Raw genomic sequence first — 23,390 nt, 5'->3', positions numbered from 1 at the left:
TTTTTTTTTGTTGTTTTTTTTTTTTTTTTAAAAAGAACATACATACACTTGTAGTGAAACCAAACACAACTAAAAGGAGGGGGGAAAATAAAAAAGGTATGCTTGTTTTTCCCAGAATTTATGCACACCACCTTATCTGTCTTTAGCTTCCCTGCAGAAATGCCAGTTGTTAACTCAACTGGGATGCATTTTTTGAGACGCCTTTTCTATGATATGGTAGCTAGAAGAAAAAGCGGTCAGGACTGTGTGACCAAGCAGATTTCCACTGATTTGGGATGGGAAATGCTAGAGAAGCACCTAATAATTAATAACAGTATGGCAGGACAGAAAACGGCATCAGTTTTAAAACAATCAATTAATACCAAATAGGAGAAATGGACATCCTCTGATAAGGTATCATCAAGCCCACAGCTTTTCCATTAGGAAAATTTACCAATAACCTTCTGGCAAATAAATTCTTCCCTTGAATTTCTAAATTAAGGAAGGTTCTTGATCAGGGCATGTTACGCCCTTTTTCAGATGTGTTTAATTTTATGTAGACAAGATGCTGGACTGCAGTCACCAACACATCTGCTTTTTAAGTTCCCACAATAAAAAACAAGATGGGGAGTCAATCCGTTAACATGAATCATACCCTAAGTTCTAAACGTATTCTTAAACAGATTCAGATTTCTTTCCATTCAGGTTCTAAGTACAAGTCCTTTGGGTCTTACAAAAGACAAGTAAAATGATCCTTGCCTAAGTTGAAGTGTTTTTCCTAAATGAAAACATTTATTTCAGCATTATCACTTCCCCCACCCATCATCAGTGCTATAGCTCTTCTGTTCAAAAAAACCAAAAACTGAATTACAGTTTTAGCATGTTACACCTCACAATAAGCAAACTAAGACTCTGTATTGGAGAGTGTTGTTAAAGTTCAATAAATGAAGCCCCACTACAGCATTTGACCCACTACGCATTCGTGAAATAAGATGACTGTGAAGATTTCAATTTCAAAAGGAAAATAAGCAAATATTTTTGGTTTTACCATTTCAATTTTAATACAATTCAGAAAAAAAAAATGTTATGCATGGCAATGTTTATTAAACAATCACATTTCATTTAAGCATTAAAATGCAGCAGTCTGGAAAAGCTGCCAGAAACAATGTTTGGCTTCAGAAAAGGCAATTATGAAATTACTTCCAATAAAATTCAAATACTCTTGTCTGTTGATTAGTTGAATGCTTTAGACTGGAAGGAACAAAAAGTGCAAACCAGCTGAATGTTACTTTCAAAAGTAAAGTCTTAGTGTCCTACAAGCAGTTACTGAAAGGCCTCATCTTAATCTTCATGATAAAGGACAAAATTCTCCGATTTCTATACAATTATAATTTACTGGAACATTTCAAAACAACATAACATTATTACTAAACCAAAATTAATTTCAGAATAGAACTGCAGTATTCTGCCTACCATAAGCACCTTTTTTTTTGTTTTTAATCTAATTTGCTTGACATGAGATGGCATGAGTACATTTTCATTGCAAAAGTGGAAACTTACATGGAACAATACAGTTACAACCACTTATAGGAACATGTTCTAGCTTAAGGTAATTTATACCTAAACATACTACTTTTACATGGAAATCTAAGATCCATATTGTGGTATTCTGTTTCTGCTGATATACTTCCAGGAAAGTGAATCATCACGGAGTAGCTAAACATTAACCTGCAGCTTAGACTTTTGTGCATCATCTTCACTGGAGTACTTGTAAAGAAATGGACAAAGGTTAATAGGTAATATTTGACATATGGGCAAATTTTATGAATTTGCAAATAATTTTTAGATTTTTGTATTTTCTTTTTAATTCAACACAATGATTCAGTAGCACTTTGAAATAAAAAACAGAGTATCCTTCTAGCTCCTAAATCACTTCATGTATAGAGATAGTGAAAAACAGTGCAATTACCGTCTTATAAAGACTCTAAGAACACACCAGCAATTTTCAATTTGTTCTTGTAAAAATTTTAAGAAATACTGTGGAAACATGTTCTTATATGTGGGTACTGCTGCTTGAAACTGAACAGTTGGTTGACATCCAGACAACTAGTACAATTTTCCAAAAGCAAAGCAGCTTCTAAGCATAATAAACAAATGGTCATCTTTCTAAAATTTAGACCTAATTTAGTAATTGGTAGAATGACACTTTCAAACTGTGTAACACAAAATAATGTAGCCAACAGTAACATACAGGTACACCATTTAATATTTATTATATGCATTTTATATACATTATTTTTCAACAGCTGTACTTTTGCTATGTGGTACAATCTTAAAAATTTGCTGATTCATAGTTTGTAAAACAGAAACCTTACAAAACTCATCAAAACTCGCAAACTGATCAGAAAAGTTTTGTGGAAGACTAGAAAAAATACTTTATTGTATTAATCATGCATTACACAAACAAAATCTTTAGTTACACCATAAACTGAAGCACATCTGAAAATAAAATAAAAGCAGGGAATAACTAGTCAAAACACAGCAGATTTATGAATTTGAATCAACTACTTTTGTATTCTATTTGAAATGCAAATAAAAATAATTTTCACTCCAAAAGTTCTGAAACAAGGTTGGTTTTTGGAATCAACTCCACTCCAGGTACTTAACCAGAAGAAAAAAAAAAATCCTGGTTTGTAACTTTAGAATTATCAAACGTCCCATTTTCTCATCTATTTTAGACTGTTCAAAGAGTGCCATAATAGATATACAGGGCCCTTTAACACACTACATAAAAGGATATAAAGACCAACAAAAAGTGAAATAAATAACAATAGGCCATTAGCAAGATGGGTAATCCTTGATAAATAAACTCGTAAATACAGTAAGATGTACAAAATATCACATAGTGATAGGATGCCAAGATTAATTTTTTTTTTAAGAGTTCATTCGGGGGGGTTAACCCCTCTGTGTTTCATTTGAACACATTTTACAGTCCTTTATTTATGAAGACAGTTATGCGATGATGATGAATTAGCATCCTTATGCAAGGACTTAGCTGAGCTGTATTAGGCAAAAGAAGGGAAGAGTGTGGTTACACGGCAGCGGGTCAGTGAGATCTCTGTGTTTAGGGTTCTATAATGCAGAAAAACATTATCAATACAATCTTGAGCACTGTTGTGACAGGCTAAATATATAAAAAGACTTATAAAAACTAGAATTTTATCCAAACATTTTGTGCAACTAATGCTAAAATATTTTAAGTTAAATTTCCTTTTCTTTAAAGCAAAATAAAAGTTTAAAAGGGGAATCTGTGGCATTCAACTGATAAACAGAAGATTACTAAGAGATGAAAAGAAAGCTACTCTTGGAGCTCACTTCCCCCCACAAGAGCACCACATTCCTAACCCTAAGGCAGCACACAGAGTCCAAAATAAAAGTCTTTTGTAAGATCAGACTCCACGTTTGCTTAAAGACACCTAAAGAACAGACATACGCTCAGTTCATATCCAGTCAAGGCTACAAATACTGGTTTTCTTTTTTTTTATTTCTCCCCACCCCCCCAAATACAGTAATTACAGTTAAATGAATGAGCCTGACATTGTTCAAGATGTGGTGACTTTTCACCAACTTATACCTGCCCCACATAAAAGCCTTCACTCAGGCAGATCAGATGTAGTGTCTTATTGGTAACCTTATCATTGATGGCAGTGATGCATTCCCTCTTTTTTGTCCAAACAGACCTGCTGTTATGATGCAGGTTTGTTCTGCTATGTCACACAAATACTTTGGCAAGGGCATCAGCTCCTGCACTGGCAATATACGCTTTTGACGGATGAAATGCTACATCATAAATTGATTCATCCAGCTTTTTCCTATGAGCTGTTATTTCTTGCACACATGTCTTGCTGTCCAAATTCCATAACCTAATGGAACAATCATGGCCTGTTTAGGAAAAAAAAGAAAAAAAGACAGATTTGTCAGACGCTTGAGTGTGTCATAAACACAAAATTTACAGAGCATACAGAATATGAAAAAACCCTTACTTCCAGACATTAAATAGATTCCATTAGGATCTACAGCTAGACTTGTGACAGCATCCAAGTGAGCAACCATAGAATGGATCATTTTACCTAAAAGCAAAACAAACAGTGAATTTCCTGTGAAATACTGTTTCTTTTAAAAATAACACTGCCATTAAAAGCTACACTTTCAGCTTTTAATCTAAATAAATCTAAATAACAAGCTTATTTACATTTGAATAATATCTGAATGATACAATTCTGTTAGAAATTAAGTTTCAACTGCAGACTCCTGTGTAAGCATATGAGTAAATGACATGGAACTCTCAATGCATTCCCATTATAAGCACACCTTTTATCCATCTAGCATCTTTATTGACAGCAATGACATTGAAGACCAATCCTAAAATGGCTGTGTGAGAACTGCAATTTTTAGACCCTTAAATAACTTAATAGCTGCTCCAGTAGGACAAAGTGTTGTTAGTCAACACATTGTCAACGCTTTGTAAAAACAGGCTTACTGAGTCACACTAAAGGTTCATCTATCTTTGATATTGCTAGCACAGAAGCTAGCGGTGAAAAAACAGAAAAGAAAATAAAACTAAGGCAACTCTATGTGATACTTGCGCAGAATACTCTCCAGAGAAGGTACAGAAGACGTTTAATCTTAGAAATACTGAAAGTACTCTTTTGTGTAAAACTTCATCACTAGGAAGTTTTCTGCAAATTGCTTCCCCCCACCGTGCCTAATACAGATTTAGTTTAAACATATTCACTCATACAAGTTAGGTTCTCTTCATCCTTACCCGTTTTGTTGTCAAAAAATTTGATGTGTCTATCTTCATGTGCAGTAATAGTTACAGGAAGTGTGGGATGACTTACTACCTTGTTAACATGATTATTTGATTGTACACCTGAAAATAAAATAAGAAATATTTACCTGCCTTAAAGTAAGGGTTAACTTAAAATGAGAACATTTCAGCATTACACTTTAGGTTACTATATGAAGTAATATTATGCAAATAATATTTTAGGAAGAGCATCAATGAATTTCCTAAGAAATAAATAATAGCTTCTTGCTTGACAAGAAGCTAAGCTACTTAGTCTCCATCCAATGTAGTGTAAGGTTAAAGCTGTACAAATGGTTTATACACAAAAGATTCTTGAGAGACACAGCAAACAAACCAAGCAAGTACTGTGGGGTTTGTTTCCACTAGTGAAGTGGAAACAAACTCTGGCATCTAGGATGTGTTTAGCACACACCTCATACCTTCAGATTAAAAAGATTTAGCTTGGGAAAAAAGGAGAGAATTTAGATAACTGAAGTCAACCTAACTTATGATGCTGCCAGATACACTTATGTCTTATTTCAAGGTATAGAAAAAAAACAATGAATGGTTTAGAATCTCCTTACAAGCTTTTAGAATACTCTTTCAGAAACACTTTATCTTCATATGCCAGTGTTTTAAGGCTTGTTCCCTTAATTTTTGGGCTTATTTTCTGTTGGGGCTCTTGAGCCTGGAGAAGAGAAGGCTGCGTGGAGACCTCATAGCAGCCTTCCAGTATCTGAAGGGGGTCTATAAGAATGCTGTGGAGGGACTCTTCATTAGGGACTGTAGTGACAGGACAAGGGGTAACGGGTTAAAACTTAAAATGGAGGAAGTTTAGATTGGATATAAGGAGGAAGTTCTTTACTGTGAGGGTGGTGAGGCACTGGAATGGGTTGCCCAAGGAAGTTCTGAATGCTTCCATCCTTGGCAGTGTTGAAGGCCAGGTTGGACAAAGCCTTGGGTGACATGGTTTAGTGTGAGATGTCCCCGCCCATGGCAGGGGGGGTGGAACTTGATGATCTTGAGGTCCTTTCCAACCCTAACTATTCTATGATTCTATGATTCTCACTTTGAACTCAAAAAGGCGTTTTTCTTACTTGTGACGTCGATGCTAGTTTTTGTGCCAGCTACCTAGAATATATCTTTTACACAGGTTTGTTACCTGTGTTGAAGCCCTTATATAACCTACGTACTTCCAAGTATAATCAACTAAGTAGATTATTCAGAGGTGAGAAGCTAATTCTCCCCTTGCATTATTCTTTTAGATCTCATTTCATAGTAAGGAACAATCAGAAACTGGAGGTTTTCCTTCTGCAGTACTTTCATAGGTTTAAGCTAAGAAGGCTCCTCTGTCTACAGCTTCATCAGATATACACAATTCTTAAACAGATACATCTTTGCAGCTCCTATTTGTAGCAACAGAATTTCTAATATTAAAAGTTCCACAGGACAAAGTGTATAATCACGACCTGTGCAGAACTTGATACTGAACTAATATTCTGCTTAATTAATTTATTTACTTAATATCCTCCATGTCAAAGCTATATAATGAAAACCGTGTTTTAATGCAAATCAGACAATTGAATCTTGAGAAATTCAGCTGAGAACAAAACCTGTTATTTTTGCCATGACCACATTCAAATCCTGCTAATCCACAATCTCTTCCATTGTCTGTTCCAAGCATCTAACTAACTTCAAAACTGCATGGTGCATAGAGGAATGAAATATTTTAATTTACTTCACCATATAATAGAACTTTGATAAAGGTACCTTATGCAAGATGGACATTTAATACAAAAGAGCTTTACATACCAGATTCTATTTGTGATGAAAGCATTACTACTGACTGGGATGTTTCTAAATCATAGATGACTGTGTTGCCAGTGTTAAAAGATGCCACCATGTGAGCAGGGTCACAACCTATAAAGTCAACTGATGTAGGTATTCCATGCTCTAGAAAGAGAAAAAAATTACTTTAGAAAGACTAAAACCCTTCTGAAATTCTTGACCATTTAAATATGTAGTTTGTTTTATACTTGTACCTTAAAAAAATTCATTCCCTTCTTTGAAGTAATGCTAAACATCAGCATTATTTTATTAAAAGATCTTTTATCTTTTAGTCCTGTTCCCTGATTAGGCTCAATGGAGATAATGAGTCCAGATGCACCATCAGCTGCCTCATTACATTCTCAAAAATCACTGCAAAACCTTACCTTTCTCTCCATTGTAAGTGCAAATACAGGGCATTTTTTCTGGTGGGTTCCATAATCTAATAGTGCCATCTGCTGAACAAGATAGTAAGTGATTCTTTACACCGCTGTAAGCAAGACCCCAGACTGCATCTGTGTGAGCAATTAATGTGCCAGCTAGAACGTTTGGCTCTGGAAAAACACATTAAAAAAAACAAAACACAACACAAAAGCTCAGAAATTAAATCTTTTTAGTGAAGAAACATTAAGTAAATATTTTTTGTATCTCAATACAAGTTAAATCCCACACAAAACTATCATGTAACAACCCCCCCCCAACCATGCCTTCCTATTTAAACAGTAGCTAGAATATTACACAGGTCATTTTGTACAACCAAAACGCAAACCAACGCAACATAACCAACCAAACAAAAACACCCACAAAAAACCACAAACACCAAACAAACTCCAGAGGCAAGAAACAAACAAATAAAAACATTCGAAAAGAAAAATCCAAAACCCTGCTACCTAGAGCTCTCTCTTTTAAAAAAATAACCCTGTCACTTGTGTGGAGACAGCTCTGTCTGAAGTCCATGAAACTGGTACCAAACTATCTTACCTGCACGAACTCATCAGGCCATTTTTAGTGATTAGACTATAATGAATAATTTTTTAGCAGAGAGGCACAATCTGAGCTTACATATTGGTTTTAAGGGACTGAGAATAGCGGCCTTCCAAACTCAGTGCAAGACAGCACTGCTTCCCATCTCACTGCCACAGATTATGCAGCCTGAGTGTTGCATTAGCTCACTCATAACAATGACACAAGGGAGAGAGGAAGTCGACTGCCCCATTCAGTCTTCAGTGAACCATGAAACTGCACCCTTAGAATTGCATTAAGCACAAAATGCTTATCACCACAAATGGCAGGATAGTGATGCAAAGGTATCCAAACGGTTATCAACTCATTTTAGAGACACTGGCTATGGGAACAGAGCTGCCTATCAGAAACATGGGACACTGAATTTGAGCACACTCATTGTAGCTTTCTTAGAAATTCCTATAAAAGAAATGATAATTAAAAAATATGGAATTCTGGTTCAAACTAGTTTCTTTAAAAAATAAGAGTTATGATTTTTTATTTCCCGTTTAAACCTCAGAAATGGCCAGTCTTCCTCTTACAGTTCTATACAAAGTAAATCACTAGCACCAAGTGGGAATAAACAGACACCATACACAAAGTTGAAACACACAATCTAGTTGACAAATAGCAGTTACGGTCCACAAAATGTTGAAGACAATGGTCACAAGCTGTTTATCTTTTAAAAATACTTACCATAGGTATCATATGGATCCACATTGGGGCTAGGCATGTTCCACCACTGGATGGTTGCATCAATACCACCACTGAAACACTGTTCTCCATTGGAACTAATTGCCAATGACAATACAGGTCCACTATTGGGAGACAGAGAAAAAGAAGTTTACTGGTACTGCCTACAGGCCAGAAGTGAAAATCTTGCGATCTGCTTTCAAAAAACAACCGGACTGGATCAAATACTTAGAAAATTTCGAACTCCAAAGAAACAATTCTGTTAAAACCTTTTTTATGGCTCAACAAGTGATATCAACCTCTATCAAAAAATTAACATATTAACTATCTGAATTCAAGCAATTCAAAGACCACCACCTTATTTCTCTGAATCAACTACACCTATAAACGGTAAATTTTTACAGTGCATCTATGCCAATCTAATAACCAGCTATGCTGATAAAAGGTGGTTGTAGCTCTTACTCCCTCACTGCCAACTACTTTCTCATCCTATTTTAGGAAATGACAGTAATCTATGCCCCAGGAAATGGTTCAGAAAAAAATATCCTAGGAAGAGTACTTCTGGGCCAAGATTAGACTTTTACTAGTTTTAACTTCTTCAACCTGCTTGCTGTGGTATCAAAGTACAAGCTGTGGCCCAAAGGAAGAAGCAAGTCCACTCCTTTGGCCTCACTACTAAGTTGTATAAGCAAAGTGCATTCAAACTACTGTGACTGGCTATGGACTGCACATTTTTGCCTTGCCTTCTTATTGGAAGGAAGCAGAACTCAAAACTTTACTCAGGTATTAATCAACTTCTTGATTACAATCATTATCTCACTGACTTCAAAGTTCCCCCAGCCCCAAAAGGCATATGTATAAACTAATACTCATGCCCTCTTATACTACTCTGGCCTATACTGGCAATGAAATTTTCTCTTACTCTTGTTCAAGCCCCTAAAAAGAATTCAGAGCCCTCCTAGCCACTTGTGTTGATCTCCTGATTTTTCACTCACTGAATCCACATTTAATTTTGGTGGTGGTTTTTTTTTTTTGTTTGGGATTGGTTTTTTTGGGTGGGGTGGTGGTTTTGTTTTGTTTTTCCTGATGATTGCCATCTGTACATTTAATTTCTAATTTCTCAGTCCTGCATCTAAAGATACTAGGTAAGACTAATAAATTCTACCTTATTGATTTTCTTCACATACTAGATATAAAATCCACAGTCCAAGACACAGGTGTGACTCACTGTCTGTGATTTCATTATCTTCTTTCCATTGCAACTTAACCACATTTGCTACTTCCCGTTATGTTATCAGGGACTGTGCAACTCATGACAGGGACTCAGTAGTTACCTGTTTTTACGAAGTATGATGGACCTTGTCTATATGATTTAAAAGTAGAATATATTTCTGGCTTTTACTATTAAGTGTCTTATAAATCCGTGAAACAGTGACAATATATTTATCAAGCATTAATTATGTCAAACACTTACATGTGGGCCCTAAACGTGTAGATGGGTTCTACATCTAAAGAGGCACTCCTGAAAGAGACAGGAATAGTTACTACATTACATGAAATCTCTACTGAAAAACTGTGAGAACAGTTAAGAGTTTAATAAATTTCAAAGGTATTTCAAACACAATGTTTTATAGAAACCCATATACTTGCTTTTTGGCAGGAACCGTTTTCTGCAAATTCCAAAGTTTTAGAGTATGGTCCTCAGAGGCTGTAACCAGCACAGGCTCTACAGGATGAAAAGCTAATGCCCGAACTCCATCAAAATGGCTGCGTAGCGTATACTTAGGGTTCCATGTCTTCCTAAAGGCATCTTTATTGGCTGGCAGCTTAAAAAAAGAAGGATTAATTTTACCTTGGGTTTAAGAATATGCGTAATATGCATCTCCCTGTATTTTAAGACAACACACTATTTTTTATTCGGATAATATATATTCAATCTTAAGTTTGCATTTTTCTATTGATCTGTAACTCCCTCTCCAGCATGCAAGGTACGGAATGGAGTATAATGCTGAATACACAGACAAGAAGCCTTGATTTTTCAAAAGCTGGTTTTAATCCTTCTGTGCGATAACACTTTAATTCTTCTTTCCTGAAGGAAGATAAAGGTTTCATTGCTTAAGTTGTCTGTACCCAAGGAAGATATTACAACTGTCAAAAGCTTATTTATCACTTAATGAGCTTTAGGTGCCTAGTGAGTGATCTTCCTCATATAAGTAACTTGTCTGAGAATGACAGGGAACATAATTCTTACTTCAACATGTGAAGGTATGTACACAGAAATAGATAATCAAGATTTCAATACATACTTGTAAAGATTTTAGATATAACATTACATATAAATATTTTTAAAGTCTTTAATGAGTTTTAAATGTATTCATGAGACAATAACTTAGTTAATATGTGAAGTGAACTTAGTTAATATGTGAAGCAATATACACAAACTTTTCATTTATATGTTATGAACACCCAATTCATACTCTTAACCTATAGACTACTAGGCTAAAACATGCACCTTAGAGCTGCTTAATATTAATTGTAAGTAACTGAGAAGAGTTACCAGAAAACCTCAAACTCTAACGAGCGCAAGAGACTGATTTAGAGCTTTGAATTACAATTTATATTATGCAAAGAGCAGATCCTTAGAAGACTACATCCCATTTGTCCTAAGCTTCCATCATAAGGAGAAGTACATGTGCAGGTACTTTTCTCCTCAAGTAACTATAAAGGGAGTTTACAGAAATGACTTTAATTAGATGACCTAAATTAGCAAACTAAGAATGAATGGAAACTAATCCTAACCTCTGCCTTATAGACTAGCTATTCACCAGGTAATTGTTAAAGCGTGTTTCTCAGCTGTGGGGCAGATTCTCTCAGGATGATATTTTCAGCAACACTATTAAGAGATTAAAATGTCCCATAGATAATAAAATATTAGTATTTTGTCAGGACTGAAAATCTATATCCTGGACTGAATTACCACTACTCATTCAAACCAAATTTGATTCTATCAAATCAAAATAAATAGAAAGGCTCAGATAAAGATATTTACTGCTCTGAGTTACAGATATGCAGACATTTGCTTTTCCCTTATATTAATGTAAATTTCTGGCCTAAGTGCAAGCTATGCCAAATTCAGATCAAGGAACTGAAACTTGTTATATATAGCATTGTAACCTGGTGGTTTGTTTTTTTTTTAACCCTGCAACAATAGATACCATAACAATACCTTTTTTTCCAATCTTCCTACTTTAGAGGATACTGAATACTGCAATAGTTTTAATTTACTTAGCATTACCCTGCATGTTATATATAAGCTTCATGAAAAGAATAATCTTAGTTTTAGGGAACTGAGTGGAATTCTGGAGTTCTGCATTAAAATTGATATATTTCAGCCCTAACTGTGTACTTCTTCACCTCCCTGAATCTAAAGTGGGTAAGAGAAGGAAACAAAAAAAAACCCAAAACAAAGGTATTTTTCTAGCAGAGTCCCTCAATAGTTTTAATCCTCATTATGTATTCATCCTCCTGCCTAACTCATGCTGCCTCATTCACTTATGATGATCTGGGGCTTAAAGAAGTTAAAGCCCAACATCTGAAATAGCAATGGCTTATTTCAGCATGCTGTTATGTCCCCGATTAGAGAGAAGACCTTGATTCTTTGGGTGCGACATGCATTCAGACCATGCTGATTTATATTACAGTTGTGATTAAGTCATTCAAGAAAACCAGGAACTGATTACATAGTGGACTTAGTTTTCAAAAATAGGAAGAGAATTCATTAAATCTTTTTGTTAAAATGATTGTTGCAACAGCAATTCATTCTAGGCAGTTCAGAGAAATCTACTAAAACACAATGTACAGAAGTTACAGAAGTTACAAAAACCAAGATACATTTAAGTACAGCTTTAAAGCTTGTATTTTTTAAACGGACTTGAACATCTCTGTTCTTTCAGAAGACTCCACATACAGCTTCCCAGAAATCTAGTTATAGCTAAGCTGATTTTCTCTTGTTTATTTTCCCCCATCCATGTTTCCAGTGAATCTTGACATCTTTACTGTAAGTAAAAAAAACACTGGAAAAGACTAACCGACACACCTGTAAAAGAGATCCTTGCAACCTCTAAGAGAAAAAGCTAACCAGTAGCATATGAAAAAAACAAACCAAACCAATAATAACAACAAAAAACCCCACCCAAAACCCAACAAAACAAACAAACAAACCAACCCAAACACCACCTCAGAAAAAAAAAGTCTTGGACTTGGAAAAGAGATTTGCTGATTAGAGAGAATAAATGTGAGATACAAGATCGTCCAGAAGCATAACAGGACAGTAGTAAAATATGACATTGTATGCCAGTATTCTGAAGTGTGACAATCTCAAAACAAAAGGCATAGGACACACTGCCCGATTTAGTCAATGTTCTACTGTAAATGCAAAAATACTGACAAAAGACAGACTTTAGAACCACACTGCTTCACTAGGTCCTTCTCCCTTTTTCCCTGACTTTGGTGGACTTTACAGGACCATGAGTGATCAGCTGAATCCTTGATCCTAGTCCCCTGTCAGTGAACAGCCACAGAGCAGATGCTTAGAATAGTAGGTCTAACAAGCAAGTTCACCTGCCCAAACCACCCAAACAAAAACTCTATCTAGATCAGAAGACACCAAATACTTCACATGTCCTACAAAAGCTTAACCATAAAATCCTTAAATTTAGATCAAGATGAAAAAAATACGAACTATTCAACACAAGAAACTGCTAAATAGAGAACAGTTGAAAACGTGCTTTATAACACTTGCTCAATCTAACCTAATAAAAATCCCTTTTTGCCTTCATTTTGTCTGTATGGGAACACAAGCAAGCAACCTATCTCTTCTGCCTTATAAATCACCAGCAAATCAGAGTGGAAGAAACTACACCTGAGCTAATCAAAGGAAAAAACTAAAAATACCGCAAAAACCAAACCCTTAAAATAATTCCCTAAAAAAACCCAAAAACCTCACCAGGGAAGGAAGTTCTTCCTTCCCCTGCAGTCAACAGAAAAGGAATAATTAGCAACTGCAGTCAGTGTCTTTAAATGTTTTAATGTTATTTTTTCTTGATAATGTTCTGTTGATTGAAGATTTCCAAATTTAGATGCTCTGCTAAATGAGGACTTTCCATTTTGCAGCCCATCCTACAACAGGAAAACAACCACCATCCTGTGCAACTATGGAATCCAAGAATATACAAATAGGAGCATTTGCTTTGGTAACAGCATTACTCCCTTAGCATACAAACAACTACATACACTGAGGTAAATACAAGGAACGAGATACCAAAAGAGACACTACTTGCACTGACTGTATTATATTACAAATTGACTTATCTTAGGGACAACTTGTGCTCTAAATCATTTGCATACAGAAAAATTTCCAGATTCATTCATTAGATTTAAAACTTTATCTCCATCCTGTCCACATACCCCCTCCTTTCCAAGATACCACACTCATACATGAAAGATAGTGAAATCCTGCTGTGTCTTTATTTATGCACTGTAATGCCTAACACAAGCTATGTGAAGAGCACGAATCTATTGGGAGCAAAATGCAAGAAGTAGGAATATTCAAGTGGTTTGGGGTTTTTTTATTTAAGCATTAAACTTAGCTTAACATTACATGCTTATTTGGAGATTTACTGGAAAAGGAGCTGATTTCAGCTAAACTCATAGGGGTAGGAGATTAACATGTCCTACAAGTGCTGTATTATGGGTACAAGGTAAGACATGGTCTTAACTGCACTGCAGATCCACAGTTATGTGGAAACAACTTCAGAAAATTAAGAGCTATCAAGGAATGTTTAGCCTGAAGGAACACTGTGACGGAGAACTAACAGCATCCGAATTGCACTCTCTTCAGATCCACAACAGGACAGACTCCCTTCTTAAATAGAAATTAAAACAACACTTTCTAGCTGTGTTATTTGATACTTCAAGTTTTTCTGACACATGAAGGTGTCAGAAGCCACCATGCGCTTTTCAGATACGCTCCATGTATATCTATGATTTTTCAAGTTATAGAGGTATCTTATCAACAACACCACCGATAATAATAACTACAACAGCAATAATAATAATGGCCCAATCACAACCTAAAAACATAAGACATTTTAAATATAATACAATATATAAGACTTACCTGAACTTTTCCCTAACCATCAGTCAAATGTTACTAGCCAATGAAATATTCACATAAACACTCTTGGGTTAATGAATATGGTCAAAGGAATGTCACAACACTCCTGATTGTAATAAAAATGCACCCTAAAAGCTTATATCTGAAGTATGCTAGTATAATATATAGTCTATCCCATTAACACTACATAAACACAAAGGGTACAGCAAAGAAATAATATCAACATTTGTGTTTTATACCATGCCATCTCAATACTCCATGTCAATTAGCCATTTTTGTTGAAGCAAATTAATTTTAAGATATCATGTTAAGTAGAAAACAAACAAGTCATCTCACTTAATTTTGATTACCCAAATTACTTAGCCTGTTCACAAGATGTCTCTCCTCCCAAGTAACAGTTTTTGCTAAAGAAACCCTGTTCTTTGCATGTATTATGTTCAGGGTGGAGGGGGAGAGGGGACCCAACTATTATTAAACTGTATAAAGGATTTTAAAATAAAATTGCACTTACATCATAACTATAGTCTGCATCATTTGTTACTGTCAAGTCTGCAAGGTCTCCAAGGCCCAGTACACTTAACAACACATCATCAGAACCCATAATAAATGACTTGCCTCCTCCAGGTGGAAACGTTATTGGCTCAGCTACAAAGAACAAAACAGTTTCTTTAAGTCTCAGTGTAGTCAAACTGATGAAAAAGTGCATTAATTCACCACTTAAAAGCAAAGCAGAAACTTGTATGTGCTACATATTGCTCCAACTTAAAAAAGAGAGCATGAAGACACGCAAACATGTGCAAACACACACATATATATTTTAAATACACAATTATTGTACCATGCTTTGTCATTTGATTTTAATTTTCGACAAGTGACTTGACTGACATCACTTTACACTGCCATAACAAATGTACATCCAAATTCTCTGCTAAACATTTCATTCACTACAGCATGCATACTACCTGCAAGTGTCTGCTTTATACTATTCAGTTATCTCTACTTGCATGTGTATTTTTTATCTCTCAGGCTAAAGGCCTCCTGTAAAACAACTCCTCTACAGAAATTTTCAGATGAGTAAAAAAATGGAAACATCTCTTATTCATGAATTCCTCTCTCACTTTCTCAGCATGATTCTGGATTCTAATTTAGAATACACTCAACTGGTATTTATCTTATCTAGCTGTGCCTTCCCCAAATCAATGCTCATTCAGAATTCACATATGAATAATAAACTTTCAAATATGCACCCGTATTTTTTACGCTCCAACAATTTTGTGTATGTCCTTCTATCCGCAAATACCAGTTTAGCAAGTAAGGAACAGGAATCAAGGCTTAAAAATTGTATTACTTTAGTATATTTTAGAAGCTGCTTTTACTTGTCAGTATTCCTTTCCGTGCAAAAATTAGGTCACTTGTTAGAAGTAGAGTACTTAAACTTTTGTTAGGTATAAACTTTAGGTAATTGCAAACATTTGCAAAATAATATTTGATTTATAAAGATGTCAAGTATGATTTAACTTGCTTAACACTTGAATTTCACTGATTTGGCAGAGAGAGTTATGGTCTCACTTTAATGCCAACCCTTGTTTCTAATCCTCTGAGAAAACCTTTGCAACTCAGAGAAAACAAAATTTCTGGATCTGAAAAACATCTGTATCCTAAGTTTTGTCTTACAAAAATAGTTCCAAACAAGAGGACTAATAATTAACACATTCCTGTTTTGAACAAGCATCTTTACTGTTTTGTATCACCACTGTCTGAGCGGCAACCCTGTGAAAAGTAAACAAGATCACATGTGAAGTTATAGTTGTATGGCACCATTGCTATGGCTATGCAAAGAGAAGTCAGCTTAGCTAGATCAAAAAAACACTTCAAGACGTAAAGCAGTTCTAATGCTGAAGAACTACTGTACCGTTAAAAAAATGTAACCTTATTAGCATGAAACAGAAAAATTTCTAAAAAAACCCAAAAAAAAAACAACCAAAAAAAACCCCCAAAACCAGAAAAAGAAGCACATATGTAAGTATAAAGACTGCTGTTCCTACATTTATGTAAAAAGAGCAAACAGTATTATTACCATGTACTACCACCTCTTTTTAAAACATTCATAATCCACACAAAGGTCTTGACCCATCAGAATGCTACATTAACAGTTCAAAATAGCTTACCATGCCCTTGTATGAATGTTACTTCATTTCCATTAATATTTTACCAAAACTCTCAATCTGACAGTCTATTCCAAACCACCCATATTTCAGAAAAAGCCACATTCTTAGAAAACATCTAGTTATTTCTTCTTGGGTTTGGGGCTTTTCTGGGGGGCAGGAGGGTGTATCAAGTCATCCATGATTATTAGATGAAAATTTCTAAGGATTTATTTCTTACTGAAAGTGTCTCAGCTGAGTATAAAAGGAGATACAAACAATACTTTATATGAAGCAAGAAATAAAATAATATCACAAACATCCTCTGGGTGAACTGGGAAAAAAAAAAAGGGGGGCAGAAAAGAAACAAAGGGGAGTTTTAGAATTTTTTACTGTTGGCTGGTTTTATCATTGTTTGATTGGTTTTGTGGTTTGCGTTTGTGTGCTCCCCCCCCTTCTTTTTGACTCCCACGGTAAGACTCCAATATTTTTATCTGGAGTTTCCAAAAACTTCCCACCTTCTACTGTCTTGACAGGGTCCCAGCTTCTGAAATACAAGAATTCATTTACAAGTCAAACCTCCCAAGTCTTTGTAAGACCAAAGCTGCTGATCACTTGGGGAACAAGGCTCCTATCTGATCTTTAGGGCAGGCCTCCAAGGTTTTAGCTCCTGAACTTGTCATACTAATTCTTTGTGAAATTAATGTAATTAGTCCTTAACAGATGAACTTCCATATGAAAGCACGAAATGAACAACCATCACAGGAAAACGCTACCACATTAAGAGTCTATATTATAGATCTAATTTTGTATCTTTATATGATAGATCTTTATTTGCATCAGAGATTAATATTCCATTAAAGCTTCAAAATTAATACTATCTGAAATTTAGAAGCATATTTCTCAGTATTAAAGGTGCCAATATGTATGTATAACATGTAGTATAATTGTATTTATTTGCACATTTCACGATTTTAAAACACAACCTATTTAAAGACATTTAAAAAATAGTTGCAAGCTGTTTTTATAAAAAGGTGGAGAAGTTATAACATAATCCATCTTTCATTGTGTAGCTACTAAAAATAAAGACCCACAATTCTGTGTATCAAAAACAACACATTAATAAATATGTGAATTATAAATAAATTATTGAATACTTTTAATATTTAAAAAAAATCCACGTATTTTTCTAACACACACTACAGTATTATCTTTATAGCCTTCTGTATGCTTAACTGAGTTTGCAAACTATAAATATAAAATAAAAATATATGTGATAGTACAAGTTTCTTCGTAGGTGAAAAAAATGCAATTATTAAATATTTGCTTGGCAAATCCTAATCAGTACTTCCTATCCTCAGGACCTTGATATACATAAATAAGCCAAAATCAAGCAATAGTATGCAGCAGACTGGAACTGCTTTAACCTCCAATTAGTTACGTATGATTATATACGCTGCTGTCATCTACTATACAATAGGGACTTCTTAATCTTGTTTTCCAGAAAGTTAATGTATGGTACACCAAATGTAGTTAATATATCAGGAATTAGCTGTTCCTGCTTTTTTTTCACAGAATCATAGAACACCAGGTTGGAAGGGACCTCAAGGATCATCTGGTCCAACCTTTCTCAGCAAAAGCAAAGTCTAGATGACATGGCCCAGCATCTTTATGTTGAACTATAGACTGACACTCCCCAACTACAGATACTAAAAAAGAACAACAAGCCATGAAAATAGTAATTCTTTGTATAATATACTGGATAGAGAATCATGTTGCAGTTGATTATGTTTCTGAAAGTCATGCAACATAGTGAAATGGAAAGCTCAATTTCTTATGGCCAAAACAAAGGGTGACTATAGCATAACGATTTTTTCATCATACTAAAGCAGGTATTTGTGGGGAAAAAAACCCCAAACCCACAGCAAACCAAACCCTGCACCTTTAGAGGTTTAAAAGGTACATTCCCAGCCAATGAGAGCCATGGTTTACTGCCCTCCCAGAACTACCTTGTCCATCAAGGGGGAGGGGGGAAGAAGAAAGAAAGTGAGCTTAGTGACACTTCGTTCTCTATATGAAAACAAAATTACTAACCACCATCTCAGAAATGTAACACTTCAGAGTGCAGTACAAACCTTACATACAGCCAACAAGAACATTATGGCTTGGTAACATTCATCAGCATAGGCTAGCGTGTCCCACCAAGAAAAAATAAAGTTGTCTGCAAAAACCTTAGCTTCTAAAACACAGCAGAATAAATAACTGAGCAAAAAATGTATTTTATGATACCGAAGTGTTTGGCCTTGTTAACAACAGACAGACCTAGAAGCAATTCAAAGGCAACACTTGTTTGCTTGCAGCTTTCCACCGTATGGTACAGACAAAAACTCAAAAAGGCACATAGTATTCAGAGTAGGATTTCTGATCAAACATCAAAATGTACATTCTAATATTAATTTTTTAAAGTTATACAGAAACCACAATTAGCAGATACTATGTTCATATTGCTACTCAATGAATACAGCCGAAACAACACTGATAACATGAAAACATATGAACACATTAAATATAATGAGAATATAATCCTGAAGGCATCATTTATTTGAAAATAGTGTCAACAGCCTTTATTTGAAGTGCAGCAGAGTGTTTGTGCTACAGGAACCAGGCAATAAAAGTCAGTCCAAATTTAGCTTTGGTTTCTTCATGAAGATTGTTTTCTCCAACGGTATTTTAAATTTAACGTCTCTAACAGAGAAAACAGCTATATGGCCTGTCCTTAACAATGAATGTCTGCATACCTCTTATGGCCTAAGAAAAATAGCCCAAGACAGACTGAGGGAACTGTACCTGTAGCTTCACGTGCCCTTAATACCTTAACAAGTCTAAAAGGCAACCTAAAACACTAGGCCTAAATACAACCTAAATGTATACCTGCAAGTTTTTAGCAAGTGCATCACCAGTAAGTTTTTCAATTGCACTCCACAGGTAAATTTGATACTGGTTCATCAGCTAGTTAACGATGAAAACGGAGGCAGTAAAAGGAGGGAAGACAAACAAACGCTTTTGTAAAGTAACAGTTTGAAAGAGCAACAAAAAATTTCCCTGCAAAATTTCTATTTTTCTGCTTGCCTGGCGACAGGCATCTGTGGGCCAGGGTGAAGGAAGAACAGGGGAACCAACATATTATTGGGATCAGTAATAACACAAATTCTTTCCACTTCCAGTATAGTTGATGTTATGCCAGGGCTTTTGAGTCAAAGATCACCATAAAGGAACCAAATCTGAATTCAGTTAAGTATTTTGAATGTGTTGCAACTGGAGCACAGAATTTACATAATGGTATTCTAATCTCAAAGTTTATAGAAGAAAATCACTCCCTCAAAACAGAAAACTTAAAGCTAAATACAAGATTTTGGACTATTTAGATAATAGTTTGCCACTAACTTCCATTGCCTAAGATAATTCTGAAATTGAAACCAATACTTCATAAATAGTGTCTTTGTAGACTTGTGTATACAGACCAAGAAAATTTTTGAAAAGAGAACATTAGAGTTGAGAAAGACAGACTAATTTGTGTCATAACACAACCACTTTTAAATTTCATTTTAAAATGCAACCTGTGTATCAAATGTCAATACTCACCTTTTTTCCTCTCTATAACACCCTATTTGTAAAAGGTTTTGCTAACAAGGGTCTGCAAACAGGGATTTAAATAGTGAATATTTTCAAAACACTGCTGTACATGAAGTTGGTTAAAAATACTTATGAAATAATGGTGAGTTACAATAAGCCACAGAAACTGAAGCCACATTCTCATAAAACCATTTGGAAAAAATTGCAAATAAAATAATAATGTGGCAATGGGCAACTGAATTCTCAAGGGGACAGTAAATTACAGCGTGTGCTTTCTGAAAGAAATCTCCTGAAATACAGTAAGTAGCTGAATTTTTTGTACCTTCCTCTGCTCTTGCACCTTCATGATCAGTCATTCTAGAAGAGGGTGACCTAGATTGATTAATGACTCCTGAAGGGATGTGGGGTATCTCATCATCGCCCAGATCAGCTATCATGTCGTGAAGTTTTGTCCTGTTGACTCCTGTAAATTAATGTCAGCAGCAAAGATTCATTTGATTGCTACCGCTTGACTTGACTGAAGTCTAAAAATCCATTAAACTAATTAAACAAGAAATGGGATCTCCTTAAAATAAATAGAATGCTTTGGTTTTGTCTTTGTACATTAAGAAAATCAGCCTTTTGGAAATCAAAAGGAGGTAACACACCAAATCTGAGAACTACATGCAAACAGTTTGAATTCACTGAAACCAAAGAACAACTCCCTTGTGTTCTGTAGATCTATTCTACAGTTTGCTGTAGGAGAGAAAAAAAAAAAAATCATCTTACAGCCCTACTAAGAAGTCAAGCCAAACATTAAAACAACATTAATTATAAAATGAAATACATATGAATTAAGCATTTGCCAATAATATTACACATCTATACTAAACAATTTGACATGGAAAAACAGTGCAAACAAAAATAAGCTTAAAAATGAGGGGAAAAAGTACAGACAACTTATAATGGGGGTGCAACAAACAATTAACTTTCCCTGCTTTTGAATGGTATTTAATTTGTAGAAATTGTTTATTAAACGCAAGAGCAATGCTTCCACCATTTCATGGAACTGCAGATGTATATTACCCTTATTACTAGCATGCCTCTGGAAATAAAGCATACTGAATTATATGTGCATTATAGTCATTACATAGACACCAGCAAACAAAAATTGTACAATTTTTTCTTTTACTTAATAAATTCATTCCTGCTTCCACCTTAGAGCTTGTATATCAGAAAGTCAAGCTTCAGTCATGACGTGATATTTCAGTGACACAATCTCTTGAAAGAAAAAAAAAAAATCCACAACAATGCAAGACATAACCAGCTTTTAACTGCTGAAAGAGTCCTTCCTGGGACTTCAGGCAGTTATATTGCATAACATTAAAAATGACGTGTTTACTATATTTAAAAGGGCATATTAGAACTTACAAAATCTTCAAGTATGTCCATTTTTTAGTAAAGTCTGCATTAGGAAACAATTTCTCTGATGTATACTCAGAGGTGACACGCACCATTTTTATTAAAAAGGAAATCAAAACTAAATCAAAGCTATTTTTAAAATTCTCAAAAAAGTAAGAAGATAAACGTTAATTACAGATGACTTAAAAGCAGAACTGTTCATTTAAGCAGTTAAACACTAAAACATGCTTTCTCAAATATCTGATCAATTCAATTTTTAGATCTTAATGACAAAAACTGGTTAAAATTCATGTGTTCAAAAAAAACCAAAACTATCCATCCATAACTGAATTCTCTGGAAATAATGGAGAAAATGGAAAATTCTTCAGAGAGGTATGACAACAGGAAACATTTCTGGAAGAAGAATCACAGAAGAAGAATACAATGCATACCCCAAGAAGGATGCTTTGTAACTATTCTCATTAATACTTGCAGAACATTTTCATTTTGCCAAATACAGAATCCCTATACTCTTTTTGTGTGTGTGTGTGTGTGTGTGTGTGTGTGTGTGTGCATGCTTTTGACATTGTTCTTTTATAGAACGCTTAGTATTCCAATTAAATCTATGAAGGCTGATACCCAGAAGTTGTCTGAGAGGAAAAACGGCTTCCAGAAGTTTCTTTTGTGCAACAGAACAGACTTCTTGAGTGGTTTCATTTCACTCTCATATAGAAGTGAGTCTAGAAACCTGTGACCTCAGCTAATGAAGTGAGTATAAAATAATAAAAACAAGGAATGTCTCTTTTGCATCAGTCTTTCCCCTCCTCCTGCCCAATAGGCACTAGGCTGGATAGGATTTCATTTCAAAGATGCATTGTTTAATTATAGTCAGGAGGTGAAACCTCAGAAAAATGGTCATTCTTAAAATGGCCAGATTTCTACCAGACAGACCACAAAGCTTGCTTTTGCCTTTGTTCCAGCTTGCCGTCAGCCAGCCACCTACAGTGATCAGCAGCAGATACACTCCTAAAGATACTATAGGGCAATCAAGAAATGACATGATAGAAGTCACGGCTGGTACCCTAAGCTGTCTACTTTAATATACCCTTTGTCTTCCAGAAGAAAACCCATTTGTCTTCTCCAACTCAATACCCATGAACTGTTCAAAACATTAATGGAAAATTATAAAAATGGCTTATAAACTATTACTCAGACCTAAACTGTAAGCATCTTTTTGAGGTACTTTTACACCAAATATAAGGGCATGAAAAGTTTGACTCAGCAACTCAAAAGCAGCTCCCCATCTCTGCTACTCTGAGCCAGCCAATCAGTTAGTTTGTCACTGATTAAGAGACTGCCAGCCTCACCTAAAGTTCTTCAGTATGTTTAGTCACTTCTTGTCCTTCAGGTATAACCTCAGAACAGCCCTCATCACTGCAACTTTCTGAAGTTCAGGAAAGAGCAGCTACAGTTCCCAAGTTCTCTATTTCATGCTGAAAAACGACACTATTCAAGACTGACATAAGAAGGCATGGACCTGCTTGAGCAAGTCCAGAGGAGGGCTCTGAAGATGACCAGAGCGCTGGGGAGCACCTCTCCTATGAAGACAGGCTGAAAGAGTTGGGCTTGTTTGGCCTGGAGAAGAGAAGACTCCAGGAAGACCTTACAGCAGCCTTCCAGAGGGGCTGACAAGAAAGCGGAAGAAGGA

The 23,390-nt window shown here is 35.3% G+C and overlaps 1 protein-coding gene across 8 annotated transcripts in view; it reads right to left on the bottom strand.

Moving 5' to 3' along the window:
* Positions 1–1,460: 1,460 nt before the first annotated feature.
* The window catches only part of STRN3 (striatin 3), a 61,937-nt gene continuing 40,007 nt past the window's right edge, over positions 1,461–23,390 (bottom strand). For 5 of the 8 annotated variants that reach the window (XM_061367642.1, XM_061367645.1, XM_061367640.1 and 2 more), the window contains 10 exons: positions 20,625–20,765; positions 15,037–15,170; positions 10,001–10,176; positions 9,825–9,872; positions 8,354–8,475; positions 7,042–7,209; positions 6,641–6,781; positions 4,805–4,912; positions 4,023–4,109; positions 1,461–3,921 (listed from right to left, as the gene is read on the bottom strand). In XM_061367642.1, coding sequence (XP_061223626.1) covers positions 3,752–3,921; positions 4,023–4,109; positions 4,805–4,912; positions 6,641–6,781; positions 7,042–7,209; positions 8,354–8,475; positions 9,825–9,872; positions 10,001–10,176; positions 15,037–15,170; positions 20,625–20,765 — 1,295 coding nt within the window. In that variant the 3' untranslated portion in view covers positions 1,461–3,751. The remainder of the gene's footprint in view (positions 3,922–4,022; positions 4,110–4,804; positions 4,913–6,640; positions 6,782–7,041; positions 7,210–8,353; positions 8,476–9,824; positions 9,873–10,000; positions 10,177–15,036; positions 15,171–20,624; positions 20,766–23,390) is intronic. The other 3 variants (XM_061367647.1, XM_061367644.1, XM_061367646.1) reach the window with 1 other exon arrangement.

The sequence above is a fragment of the Neopsephotus bourkii genome, unplaced genomic scaffold, assembly GCF_033783945.1.
Source record: "Neopsephotus bourkii isolate Nb327-2 ecotype Australia unplaced genomic scaffold, CSIRO-AGI_Nbou_v1 NB_1388, whole genome shotgun sequence".
Lineage (NCBI taxonomy): Eukaryota > Metazoa > Chordata > Aves > Psittaciformes > Psittacidae > Neopsephotus > Neopsephotus bourkii.
This window is presented reverse-complemented; position numbering and strand designations above follow the sequence as displayed.